Source organism: Rutilus rutilus (assembly GCF_951802725.1).
Source record: "Rutilus rutilus genome assembly, chromosome: 3".
Taxonomy (NCBI): domain Eukaryota; kingdom Metazoa; phylum Chordata; class Actinopteri; order Cypriniformes; family Leuciscidae; genus Rutilus; species Rutilus rutilus.
In genome coordinates this window covers 28,732,463-28,746,789 of record NC_140211.1, presented here as the reverse complement: position 1 = coordinate 28,746,789, position 14,327 = coordinate 28,732,463, and the positions used below count along the sequence as shown (strand labels likewise).

The 14,327-nt window shown below is 36.8% G+C and overlaps 1 protein-coding gene across 1 annotated transcript; it reads left to right on the top strand.

Moving 5' to 3' along the window:
• The first annotated feature begins 4,460 nt into the window (after positions 1–4,460).
• Positions 4,461–13,986, top strand: nom1 (nucleolar protein with MIF4G domain 1). The gene is made up of 12 exons (XM_084404612.1): positions 4,461–5,751; positions 6,037–6,149; positions 6,234–6,371; positions 9,016–9,073; positions 10,005–10,331; positions 10,494–10,604; positions 10,912–11,076; positions 11,572–11,693; positions 12,164–12,296; positions 12,629–12,760; positions 12,895–13,004; positions 13,416–13,986. Exons 1-12 carry the CDS (start codon positions 4,810–4,812, stop codon positions 13,591–13,593), a joined length of 2,529 nt encoding a protein of 842 aa, XP_084260738.1. The 5' UTR covers positions 4,461–4,809; the 3' UTR covers positions 13,594–13,986.
• Positions 13,987–14,327: the final 341 nt, after the last annotated feature.

Below are 14,327 nucleotides of genomic sequence, written 5' to 3'. Positions count from 1 at the left end.
CAGGGAAGGGTTAACTGACCCAATCTGACCTGTGGAACCTTTCACAAATCAGAATGGTTCATTTAAACACTCGGGGATGGGTTAACTGACCCAAACTGAACTGTGAAAGTTTTCACAAATCAGAATGGTTATTTTAAACACTCAAGGAAGGGTTAACTGACCCAAACTGACCTGTGGAACCTTTCACAAATCAGAATGGTTATTTTAAACACTCAGGGAAGGGTTAACTGGGCCAAACTGCACTGTGGAACCTTTCACAAATCAGAATGGTTATTTTAAACACCCAGGGAAGGGTTAACTGAGCCAAACTGACCTGTGGAACCTTTCACAAATCAGAATGGTTATTTTAAACACTCAGGGAAGGGTTAACTGACCCAAACTGACCTGTGGAACCTTTCACAAATCAGAATGGTTATTTTAAACACTCAGGGAAGGATTAACTGGGCCAAACTGCACTGTGGAACCTTTCACAAATCAGAATGGTTATTTTAAACACCCAGGGAAGGGTTAACTGAGCCAAACTGACCTGTGGAACCTTTCACAAATCAGAATGGTTATTTTAAACACTCAGGGAAGGGTTAACTGACCCAAACTGACCTGTGGAACCTTTCACAAATCAGAATGGTTATTTTAAACACTCAGGGAAGGGTTAACTGACCCAAACTGCACTGTGGAACCTTTCACAAATCAGAGTGGGCCATTTAAACACTCAGGGAAGGGTTAACTGGCCCAAACTGCACTGTAAACGTTTTCACAAATCAAGCTCAATATAAAACAAGTGTTTTTGTAAACCAGCGGTCTGTGTGTTTATTATAAATTGATGTTAAACGTGAAAGAATGGATTTTTCTAACTTCCTGTCTAGTGGACATACCAAACCGCTTATGGACATGAGCTTTGCTGTGAAAAAATTCACAAATCAAGCAGGTCAAGATGAAGCTGGGTTCAGTCTTCTAAGTGACCGACTTTTGGAGCTATAAGCAATTTAAAAATAAAAGTCAGTATAAAAAAAATAGACCGGAGGACCGCGTCACACAAATTCACAAATCATGAATAACGAAATGAGATATTATTTGCATGTCTACGACACCGCACGGCGGTACCATAGCCAAAAGAAAAAAGAATATCAAACCGCAAAACTATCTTTATCTGACGTTTCCTGTCGTACTACTGTTTTTTTCTCGCTTGGGCAAACACATAACCACAGATGTCTGGGGTAAACATCCTGCAGGCTCCCAGTCAAGTCAATAATAGTAATATAATAATACAAATGGTTAACACTTTATTTTACAGTGTTCTTGTTACACATGTTACATGTAGTTAACTATAGTAATAACAGGAAATTATGCATAAAAATAACACTCTGGTATTGTTCATTTGGGGGTCACACTTGTGTTGTTCGCAGGTAAAAGTGACCGAACACTTGAAATGTAACTTTTTTTTATTTGCAGTAAAATCAATGTAATATCTTTTTGTTCAATAATGTTTTGTATTTTGAGAGAATTTCATGGTACTAATTAGGGTGAATAGTGGTAAAGTGGGACAATGGGTAAAGTGGGACAGTTAAGCTTCTTAATTTCTATCTTTACATGTAAATGATTCCATTACTAAAAATCAACACTGAGCTCATCATAAGCAAGTATGTGATAAAAAAATATAGATTCTGTGGCTATGACATCACTTCCGGGGGTGTGGCACACCATATTCAACAACCTTACAGTGAACCGAGACGGTAAAGTAAAATGACATTCATTTGCATGACAGCATTCTGAGGTGAATAATGTTAAGATTATAAAAATTAAAACACTCATGGATCATTTGTAATTGTTATATATTTTGTTTTAGGATGTAATGGTGAATCAGAATTTGTAAAAATCACATTCATATGAATCTTTGTGTTTGTTTTTTTATGTGATTTTGACACTGTGCCAGTTTGCCAATAGCGTATTGTTAAACTGGGACAGGGTATTACTGGCAAACTGGGACAGCCATTTAAGTCATTCTAATGGGGGAATTGAGTTCCCTTTTTGTATGCCCCCCATACATTTAGTTAGCTAGCTAGATATTTCAACAAAGATTGTAAACTGATTTTAAAAAAACATTGCCAATTCCAAAAAAAAAACAAAAAACAAAAAACAAGAAAGATGGAGGATACAAGCTTGGATGGCTGGGACATTTGCAATATTTGCAAAAAACTTTTCAACAAAAAGAAATTAAACTTAGCCTGTGTGGAATAAAATTACCCTATAAGAAGAAATGTTAATGAAGATTTCTATTTTTTAAATTTATATGAAATAAACTAAACCCAATACAAAATATTGTGGACATGAGGGAGGAGTGGAAAGAATCTGCTGTATACCTGCACCCCTCCTTAAAAAAAGTGATTTTTATTATTTTTGTTGTAGTTGTTTATATTGTTATTGTGTATTTAATTCATTGGGACTACATTTGAATAACAATTTAATGTGTTTGAAGTGTCCCAGTTTGCCAATAAAGGTGTCCCAGTTTGACAGTAGCACCTGGAAAAATGTGGTTTGGGGTCCATGTGTGTTTGAGGAAGAGTCATCCATCCTGTGTTTAATGTTTCTTTCTTTTTTATGCTGTATAGTAGAGTAGAGCACTTAAGCTATTTAGAATAGTATCATATGAGGGGCTAAGACATTTGGATCATAATAAAACATTATGCAGAAGGTAAATTATCAAAAAGTGTCCCACTTTACCAGTATTCACCCTATTATTTATGCAATAATTATCATACATTTTCCCATTGAAAAAAAAAAAGCTCATATTTTGTATTACTTTTCAATAAAGCAGTATTTCATGTTAAAATATTGACCTTCAATATCCATTTTTTGAAGGCAGATTAGTGCCATCTGGTGGGAGTAAAAAGAGAGAAAGAAAAACATCTGTAATAGTGTTTCTATTTTGCACTCTTGACCCCTTCATTGCTGTGCATTTTTTCTGCATCGTGGATGATTTAGATTGTACACACAAAAAATATCTCAGTATTTTTGCGTATTTCCCGTTCATTTCAGTTTTCGTTCGCCATTCTGGCACATATCTCTCGCGGGGGTGGGGCTAGCAGCAGTGTGTTCTCATTGGCTACTGAGTTTTTGATTGACAGCTTCTTGACCTGGAAGTGAAGTCAGTGTTGTGTTTACATGTGTGGCTGTAAGCATCTGTAAGCACAGGTTTCTATTTCATTTGAGTGATATTAAGTTATGCATTTTGTTTTTAAAATTGTATCTATATTTATCTGCTGCTACTACTTTGTCGACAGAAGCTTTTACGAGCGCAAGAGATCTATTCAGTCTATTCAGGTGTAATTGTACATTAAAGTACTGTATATAATACTGAAAATATTGTATAGTGTTCAATGTTTTTGGAGAATATTTGTTTATTCCTGATGATTCTTCTGCATTGTAACCAGGTAATCAGGGTTGGCAACCATGGCCATCACACCACTCATTGTTAGCATATGCATTTGTCTGTCATCATTTACTTACCCTCAAGTTGTTCCAAACCTGTATGAGTTTCTTTGTTCTGCTGAACACAAAGGAAGATATTTGGAAGAATGTCTGTAACCAAACAGATCTCGGTCCCCATTGACTTCCATAGTATATTTTTTCCTACTATGGAAGTCAATGGGGACCGAGATCTGTTGATTACAAACATTCTTCCAAATATCTTCCTTTGTGTTCAGCAGAACAAAGAAACTCATACAGGTTTGGAACAACTTGAGGGTGAGTAAATGATGACAGAATTTTATTATCTTCTAACATTTAAAATTTGAAACACATTTTTAACAATCATCAATAATTTCAATTTTGACTTATAAAACCAGTTGAATGAATGTAATTGAAAATATGAATTAATTCATGCTGTTGGTATGCTAATCCAAGATCAGCATAGACTAATAATTTAATTTAATACTGTGAAGCTGCTTTGATACAATCTGTATTGTGAAAAGCGCTATATAAATAAACTTGACTTGACTTGACTAATAAGAATTAAGTGCAACCTCTTGTGTACTAGTGAACTGTGTTTGTTTTAATCTAGAGCTCCAAAGAAATTAAAATATTTGCATAATATCAGGTGTCTGAGGAAGATCTCAGTCATTCAAAGGTGATGTGTCTGAACAAAGTAAGATTCTTGTCTGATATGGACAGTGGACCTCTAGTACTACCATTCCATCCTCTGTGACAGCATCAGAATTTTGTTTATGGAAAAGGTTCTCCACTCCCTGGATAATGAGAAAGGAAATGTATAATAATCTAACAATTCGAACCGCTTTGAACTCCCACATAACAAAATAAAGACTTAAAATATTGATTTCAAACAAATATTTTTTAAAGGGATTTTACAGTACTAAATAAAAATACCTAATGCACCATTTATTATCTGTACTACTGTTGTGTAACCAGTAGATGGCTATATATTCCATATTTATCAGGCTCTCTCTCACACACACACACACACACACACACACACACACACACACACACACACACACACACACACACACACAGTCACAGACACACTAAACGATTCATATGATTAAATTATTTGGTTCTCAACAAGTACGCTCCAACTCAGTAGGTGGCGATAAAGCCACTCAAATGTGTTTTCTCTGCTGTAATATCCTGATCATCTAACGACGAGTAAACATCAATGGCTGCCTCCAGCTTCTGCATGTGTTATTTTTCCAAAACCTATTTTATGCGATATTTAGCGAATTTCCGTCTGTAAACACGTAACTATCGACAATAAATAAAGAGTTTATGCACCGTCAGATATAGTTCGCTTTGAAAATGAAGGGAAAGGCGCAGCGCAAGAGTAAAGGGAAAGGTGGAAGGCAAATCCACAAGGAGAAGCTTCAGAAATTCATGGATTCAGTCAATAACTTTGTGAAGAGCAAAGGCGGCTTCGATGAAAATGAAAACAGCCAAAGAGCAACCTTCGTAAAGAGGAAAAGTAGAAAAGAGCTGCGCAAAGAGAAACGTAAGTTAAAGAAATCTAAGATGAAAAGTCACTACATGGGTCAATCCCTCCTGAAGCCCAGCGAGGAGGAGGAACCTGCGCAAAAGGAAGAAAATACACAGAAACCAGCTGCGAAGCCGATTGGAAATCTTAAAAATGCCGCTCAGAGACAGCAGGAGACCAGCAAAGACAATATTAATATGAAAGATGGTGTAGAAGAGACGACTAAAAGGAAAGTCCACTTCTCCGAGCATCTGCCAAAGCAGAGAACGAAATCTAGTCTGCACGAGAGCAGAAAGCGGGCTCTGTTAGAGGCAAATATCGAAGAGGACAAGGAAATAAAGAAATTAGAAAAACGCCTTGGACTGAATAAAAGAAAGAACAAAAAGAGCCTGCCTCAGTCATTCGCCAACGATGGACTCGATTATATTTTAGGAATTCTTGAGCCTGGAGCATCCGCGACAGGACTGTATGAGAGTGATGAAGAAATGGACGTTGACAAAGCGAAGGATAACTTTGATGAGTTAGAAGAGGACAGCGACAGGCAACTGACAGATGATGAGAACAACGGTGAGGATGAAGATGACGCTGATGAAGAGGTAGGAGATGGAGAGGATGACACAATTATGGAAGAAGAGGAGGATGTAGAAGAAGAAGACACACAGATAGAAGATTATGTGGAAGAAGAGGAAGATCACACAGATGCATCAGAGGAAAATGATCATGGGGAGGAAGTTGAATCTGAACAATATACACCTGAAAGCCAGGAACTAGTATGTCATTGTAAATCTTTCATTATTATTGTTTAGGTCTAAATTCAGTCTTGTTCTCTATTAGTCAAGTGAAGTCACGTTTATTTATAGCGAAAATTCCGATTGTTTTAAAGCAGCTTCTCAGTAATAAACAGAACATGAACAGTGTTAATGTTGAAAAATTCATGAATTCTAAAACTATAGTGGCTCTAGTGTACTGTATGGCCATTACTCTCCACTCAGTCTACTGCGTGCTCATCAAAAGTATGTTTTGAAGCTGATATTTGTGGTTTCTTCTTTTTATAGAATTCTGCCACTGTGGGCAAATATGTTCCACCTCACCTACGAGAAGCCATGGACAGCAAACGCAAAGCCGAGCTGGAGAAACTGAAGCGCCGTGTAAAAGGTCTGATTAACAGGTAAGGTGCCGTGGAAGGGTACTATGACTACATAAAAGCTTCATTTTTGTTGATCAGTTTGATAATCCGCCTTTTGCTTGGCAGATTAAGTCAGCCCAACATGGCATCTATCAGCAGTCAGTTGGAAGAGCTGTACATGAGCACCAGCAGGAAGGACATGAACGATACACTCACGGACATTCTGCTGGCTGCCTGCGTCACACCTGCTCTCATGCCTGAAAGGTTACCTTATTATACTTCATTTTATAACCCAGTCTTTGATCATTTGTGTAGTGTTTAATTGAATTACGTTGACTTGAGAAAGCCCACGTACTGATGTTCTTCTTCTGAGACTAAAAGCCCTAGTGCTTTCAAGCTACATCCACCGGGGTCAGGGGTCGGATCTTCATTCTGTTCTGATTTAAAGCTGGAATCTGCTACATGACTTTCTCCCTGATGTTTTGGCCCAAGTTGCAGTCTAAACGCATCAATGCTAGTTGCTAAAAGTCAGAGCCAATCTGCAGATTTTAAACAGTCCAAGTTGACAGATTTTGCAGACAGATGCGTAGTGTATATGATGTGCACAGACTCAGAATATTTTAGCTTCATACTGTGATTCCATCCAGTTGGAGGATATCAAACATGTTTGATATTTTGAGCCTATTTTAGAACACATTGTTTTCATTGGTCATGCATTTCCTAGAGAAAGTCTGTTAGTATGTGATCCTCAGTCGTTTAATGTATGTTGTCTTGTTTTTCTCTATAACCACCATTTACAAAGTCGTCAAGTGTATGATGCCTGTATGATTTTAAAGGAGAACTCGAAGTCCACAGTAGTCAATTGTCGAGTTTACGCACATAGGTTTAGTACCTATGATCACGCGCGTGAACTCGACAATCGACTACTGTGGACTTCGACCGAAAACAGGAAGAAAATACAGGTATGTGCGCTGGCTGAATAAACATAATTTTTATTAATATCTTTCACATCTACTGCAGTCAGATTCACCCGCGTTCACTCCGAAGGAATCACTCACATGACCTGTGCACTTGTAATGACACATCAAGGATATTAAGAGGCTAAAAGCAGGTTTAAAACTTGCCCCATTGAAGTCAACAGGGTGCAAATTTTAAAAAGAGGATAACACGGTGTAGGCAACACCGATTTTTGTCGTTGTTCTCTGTACTGACAGCACTCCAAATGTACAAAAAAATGAGCTCAATGTTAAAATTGACCTGAGTTCTCCTTTAAAAGTTGTGTAGTGTATTCCAGCTTTTACTGTGCTATATCTTTTCTAACTGATTAAAATAATCTATGTCCTAGCAACTACTCAGAACACCCCTGTGAGCGCACCCAGAACACACTAGCATCTCCCTAGCAACCCCCTTAAAAAACAGTCAACCAAAAAGGAAAATTTTGTCATTAAAGGGCTATTTCACAGCTGGAAAGATGAATGTGTATTTAAATTGGGTCATTTATGTAGTAGAAATAAGAAATTATTTTAATAGTTGGTGCCTTCTAGACTGAGAAAAGCCAGAAAATGTATTTTTGGCTCATGTGGATGAAAGACAACAACTCCCAGAATGCACTTGCTTTGCTGCCCTACAAGGCCACTCCCAAGCCACGCCTACCGGTTACAGAGGGCAGTATCGGAAGAAATGATACTACTAGGCTACTAGTTGACTCGAAAATGAAGCACGGTCATTCGAAAATACCCCCGGGTTTCTACTGATACAAAGCTTAATGCTAATTGGTGAAGTATCCCTTTAATTACTCACCCTCATGTCGTTCCATACACACAAGATCTTCAGATCATGATACTTTAATGCTTCAAAAAGTTAATTAAGAGATTGTAACACTAATCTATATGAATCCAAATTTTCTGAACAGACTCTGATCTCTTTATATGATGAACAGATTGAATTTAGGCTTTTATTCACATATAAACATTCATCTAGTCTGACATCAGTTTTGGTAAACATAAGCTTAAGCATGTTCGCTTGACGTGCGAAAACCAGTGAGGTTCATTCTCGTGTTACACAGCACGTTTGAGCTTCAGCAAGAACCAATGAGGTTTGTTCTCACGCATCAGGCAGGTTCAGTTGAGCTTCTGTTTATGTTCGCTGATCAATGTTTATACTTGAATAAAAGCCTAAATTCAACTATATATATAGTGATCGAGTCTCTTCAGAAGAATTTGACTAAACAGCTCAATTAATATGGAATAGTTTTACGATCTCTTTATGAACTTTTTGAAGGGTCAAAAGTGGTAGTTTCGTAGATGCCAATGGATGGACAGAAAGCTCTCAGATTTCATCAAAAAGATCTTCATTTGTGTTCAGAAGACGAACGAAACTTTGGAACAACATGAGGGTGAGTAATTAAAGGGATAGTTCACCCAAAAATGTAAATTACCCCATGTTTTACTCAGCCTCAAGCCATCCTAGGTGTATATGCCATTCTTCTTTCAGACAATACAATTGGAGTTATATTAAAAAATGTCCTGGCTCTTCCAAGCTTTATAATGGCAGTGAATGGCCGTTTCTGTTTTGAAGTCCATCAAAGTGCATCCATCCATGATAAAAGTGCTACACGTGGCTCTGGGGTGGTTAATAAAGGCCTTCTAAAGTGTAACGATGAATTTGTGTAAGAAAAATATCCATATTTAAAACTTTACCAACTAAAATAACTAGCTTCTGGCTTGAGGGTGAGTAAATCATGGGCTAAAGTTCATTTTTGGGTGAACTATCCCTTTAATGACAATTTTCATTTTTGGGTGAACTAACCCCTTAAATGTGACCTTAAAACGTATCAGCGGCTCTGCTACAAGCACACTAATAAATACCTGTAAATTATTATCATTAACACGAACACTCTCTCTTCCAGGCTTTTAATGGAGCACATCCTACTTGTCAGCATCCTCCACCATAGTGTTGGCCTGGAGGTATCTAATATTTACTTTACTACATCTCACAGATTCATACCCTTGTCATCATGGCAATATAGTCCACACTTGCTGCCAGGAGCAGACTATTTGGGGCCCTAAGCAATTTCAGATATGGGGCGCTAACACACCAATTATGCGCCCTGTTAATTTGTAGGCCTTTTTTTTCTGCCTCTCTCTCCAAGCACGGGACCCCCTTTTTTCAAGCGTTTACACCAAGCTTAAAGGAGCCTTATGTAAGATTGTGGCCAAAACTGTTACTGCAATCACTTTCAAATTACTATAGAGCGGTGTATCCCCTCCCCCTCCCCCCTGACGCGAGGTTGCCAGATAGGCTACAGGATCCAGCAGGAACGTAGGCTGCTACGTAGCTAGAGCAACCCCGATGCCAAAACACTACTGACTTTGTGATTGGTAGATAGGTGGAGGGTGGGGAATCAGGCCACAACACAACATGACAACATCAACATCAGTTGAGGGCTGCAACTTCACTTTTTAAATGACAATATCCTGGCCGGACTACTGTTGTCAGTGATATACGTATTTGAAATGAACATGATTTCTTAATGTCTAGTGACATATCAGGGCCATTTTATGATTAATTGAAATACATTTCTTACATACAGCTCCTCTAAGCGAGATGGGAACAACTAAGCCTGACTAATGCGCACAGATACTCAATAATAAAGCAACTAATAATAAATGTAACACATTTATAAATAAACTGTAAATCTTAAAGGGCTTATCTTAAATTATGGCTATGCTAATTACATTACATTAAAGCCGGGATAGTTCACCAAAAAATCAAATCCTGATTCCTATAAACACTAAGTGGCTGCTGTTTTCGGTGGCGTACTCTGAATTTCAGTCATAGTTTGTAGATTTGCTTGACACCTGCTAATTTCTCACTTTCTCTCTTGTTTTCTTTGAGGTTGGAGCTCATTTTCTGGAGACTGTAGTCCGTCAGTTTGATAAAACTTACAGTCAACTCGATGCTACAGACAAAGAATGTGACAACTTGTTGTCCATAATTGCCCACATATACAACTTCCATGTGGTTCATGCTCTCCTAGTGTTTGACATTCTGAAGAAGCTGGTGACACGTTTCAGCTCAAAGGATATAGAACTAGCTCTGCTGCTGCTGAAGAACGTTGGGTTTGCTCTGAGAAAGGATGATCCGCTAGCTCTTAAGGAGCTGATCTCTGAGGCTCAGCGGAAAGCGAACGCTGAAGGAGAGCGTTTTCAGGACCAAACAAGGGTAAGACTTATTTGTCCTGTGATAAGCTGTCTTCTAGTGCTTAGAAATTATCATATTATATTTACATTTAATCATTAAACTCTTTTATCCAAAGCAACTAATAGTCTATAGTCGGTCTCAAGTTCTACAAACAGACGTTTGTTATGTTGGTTTGCTTGTCAGATTCGGTTTATGTTGGAGACTATGCTGGCACTGAAGAACAATGACATGAGGAAGATTCCGGGTTATGACCCTGAACCTCTGGAGAAATTAAGGAAACTGCAGAGGACTTTGGTGAGAAAATGTCTGATGTTACTTAAATTGGTAGATTTATAACGTGGACTTGCGACGCAAAAGTGCTTAGAGCGGATAACTAGTTAATGTTCACATTATTATCAGCCCTAAATTCATTGAAGCCTTAATAGTAAAATAAATGTTTGGTGTTATTGGTACCAAATTAACTTCTCGCTGTGGCCACTAGGGGTCAGACTAACTCCATACTTTGGTGTGGTCACACATTGATCCGAGTTTTGTCCAGTATTTTCAGAGAAATGTTGAATTGTAGCCTGTTAGTCATGCACTAACACAACCCTCTTAATAGATTCACAACAGTGGCAGTGATATGAAGTTGAGAGTCTCACTAGACAATCTTCTGGAAGCTGAACGCGTTGGTCGCTGGTGGATTGTGGGATCTTCCTGGAGTGGAGCACCCATGATTGATGACCATGAGAACAAGACAACCACCACATCCGCCAAAGGGGAACAAGTAAGTTTTTTTTTCTTCTTCTTTTTTTGCTTATTTAGAAATGTTTGAAATGTAAAGTGTTACCCTATATTCTTATACAATAAAGTGTCATTTGTTAATATTAGTAATGCATTAACTAACAAAAACTAACAATGAGCAATACATTTTTAAAACATTTGTTAAAGTTGGTTAAAAAAAATGTACATGTTGGTTCTGAGTGCATTAACTAATGTTAACAGATACAACTTTTTTAAAATATGTAGTAGTAAATGTTGAGATTAACATGAACAAAGAATAATAAATTCTGTAGACGTATTGTTTATTCTTAGTTCATGTTAATGCATGTAGCTAAGTTATGTTAACAAATAAAACCTTATTGTAAAAAAAAAAAAAAAAGTGTCACCAAATATAGTTATTTCTGTTTATATAATCTGTCACTTGTGTATAAATTGGCTTTATGAGAGTCAAATTGTCATCTGAAATGGATTATTCATGAATTTATTTATGAATTTGCAGTACAGCACAAAGATTTTGGAGCTTGCACAGAAACAAAGAATGAACACTGACATCAGGAGGAACATTTTCTGTGTGCTTATGTCCAGTGAAGACTATTTGGATGCATTTGAGAAACTTTTAAGGTTTGTCTGCATAGTTTCTGTTTCTCCTCATAGATTTTCAGTGACATAGGCCATGTTGACACATTTAAGTGTTGTTTTGGTCAAAGTGTCATGTAATGCCAGAGTCGATAATGCACTTTTTATTTAGTTGCAGACCTACTTGTGTAAAATAATTTTATAAAATGATTAGAAAAGTGTATTTACAGATTACCAGATCTGCTTTATTAGCAAGATAACGTTTATTTTATGTTAGGTTAAAAAGAGAATAAGAAGAATGTTAGATCTTCTGAAATGATATCCTTGGTGTGTGATGATGCCACACACTTTAACATTTTAGTTAATGTTATTCACACAGATCTTTCTTTAAATTACTTGCTAAGAGACCCGCCTGTTTTCTTCTTGTGTATTTCAAACATGATGTATTATATTTGTAATGTTTTTCATAAACCATAAATTACCCAATTCATACAGTGGATTATTTTCTGTCTCAGGTTAGGATTGAAAAACCAGCAAGAGCGGGAAATTGTTCATGTTCTTACGGACTGTTGCTTGCAGGAGAAAATGTTCAATAAATTCTATGCGGTTCTGGCAGAGAAACTTTGCTTGCATGACCGTCGGTTCAAGGTAGAGTGAAGCTGCAGGGATTCTTACAGTATGTCTCAGTCATACTCATGTTAGGAGTGTGCTTTTTTCACTAGGTGTTAGCTAAAATTGATATTGATATTATAAATGAATATTACTCTTATCATGTGCAATATGATATAAGATCAGCTATAAGTTTTTAATATACAAATCTGTTGTATTGATATTATGAGTCAGTCTGTTTACACCCATTTCTGCTGCATGTAATGCCCTAGTAGCTTGTACTGTAGCTGTTTACTATAGGTCAATTACAATTAAACATAACATCCATTTTGTAAATGTAAACCCTCTGTGCTTTTCTTCTGTTCTCCTAGATGACCTTTCAGTTTAGTCTGTGGGATAAGTTCAAAGAACTGGCAAACCTTTCCAGTAGGTCTTTCAGTAACCTGGTTCAGATGGTCACTCATCTTTTACACAGGAGGAGTCTCTCTCTTTCTATTCTCAAGGTAATATTTGGTAAAGTTCATTTGACAGCACTATGTAGTATATATGTTTTATGTCCTTCATCCTCTTTATGAATCATTTACATATTAGTTACAGGATGGCTTAATTTTCTGATGGTCTTTTGTGTTTTAATAAGGCTATTGAGTTTGGGGAGCTAGATAAGCCCAAAGTCAAATTCCTGAAGCAGATTCTCTTGAAACTCCTCAAAGAAACTGAGCCAGAAGATCTTGTGAATATATTTGGCAGGTGAGTGTTATTTGTCTACAAAATAATTATATTAGTCATGTAGATAAATGTTCATAATGTTCAATGGTTTGCAAGCTTCTAATTTTTTTAAAGGCATAAATCTATATTTTGTAATCAAAGGCAAAAGTGTGATATCGCTAATTATACATTAGTCTTGTTTCAGAGGCATTGTTCATAATGGCAGTATAAATGAACTTCAAAAGAGAAATGAACTTAATTAGCTATACCAATTCTTACATTAATGCAAGATAAATATTAATACATTAATATTTATTTGTGAGTGCAAGTTTTTAAACACTTTTTAATTTCAGTAAAATGAGTAAAAAGGCCATGTACAGGACAGCCTGAGTTAATCTAAAATGGCTTGTGTGTGGCCTAGTGTGTCAATATCTGTCTACCATTGTGTCCCAGGATTTCTGGAATTCCCGAGCTAGGAATGCTTCGGGAAGGCTTGAAGCTTTTCATCAGTCACTTTCTGCTCCGGACCATTCAGACACAAGAACCATCTGAGCAAGCCAAGGCACTCATGGACAGAGCCGAGGTCGCCACCAAAGCTATGGAGGCCCGAGACGCCCAGATCAAGCTATAGAGCACACAGATGTGTGCATAATGCATCAAACTTAAAAAAGTGACAATTTCTACACGAGGCAATATGCAAACCTGTATGCAGACTTTAAGACACATGCAGATCACTGACATGCATTGCATTTTCTATTAATGGCATTCTGTAGAAAAAATAAAAAGTAAAATATATAAATATGATTTTTTTTGTGTTTTAAAAAGTTACATATAAGAAAACCTCAATGGCCAGCTTTTCTATTGTGATGGAAGATGTTATCACTAGTTTTTTTAAATTGTATTATTATTATTACATGCATGACTGCACATTGACCAGAACAGATCTCAAGTTTGGAATTTATTTTGTATTGACTTGCATACCCGAGTAAGAGAAAGAAGAATATAACATTTGTGTGATGCATAATTATGTTTGGTTTTATTACGTCTCTTTTAATAGTAAGTCGGGATTTCTGTAATGCTTATTTCATTGAAAGGGAAAAGTGATCTTTTATTTGAAAACTATCAGAGCAGAAAATGTAAATATAAAAAAAGGAAAGTAAAAATACCAAGTTTGTAACATATTTGAGTGTGTTAAATCACAATGGCCTGTTTAATTTTTTTTTTTTAATGCCAGAGTCTCTCAACCAAAAAAAGAGAATAACTTTCATTCCTTTAATGTGCAAAAACATTCAATGTACAATAACTGTTGTGTTAACAAATTCAGCCTGTGACTCTTGAGTTGAATAGCTTATCCCATGAAAACAA

Bases quoted from the DNA above. Each gene is read 5' to 3' on its own strand.
- nom1 (XM_084404612.1), top strand. From the start codon at position 4,810: ATGAAGGGAAAGGCGCAGCGCAAGAGTAAAGGGAAAGGTGGAAGGCAA. The intron at 6,150-6,233 runs GTAAGGTGCCGT...TTTGCTTGGCAG, and splicing joins GTAAAAGGTCTGATTAACAG to ATTAAGTCAGCCCAACATGG. The intron at 10,605-10,911 runs GTGAGAAAATGT...CCCTCTTAATAG, and splicing joins GGAAACTGCAGAGGACTTTG to ATTCACAACAGTGGCAGTGA.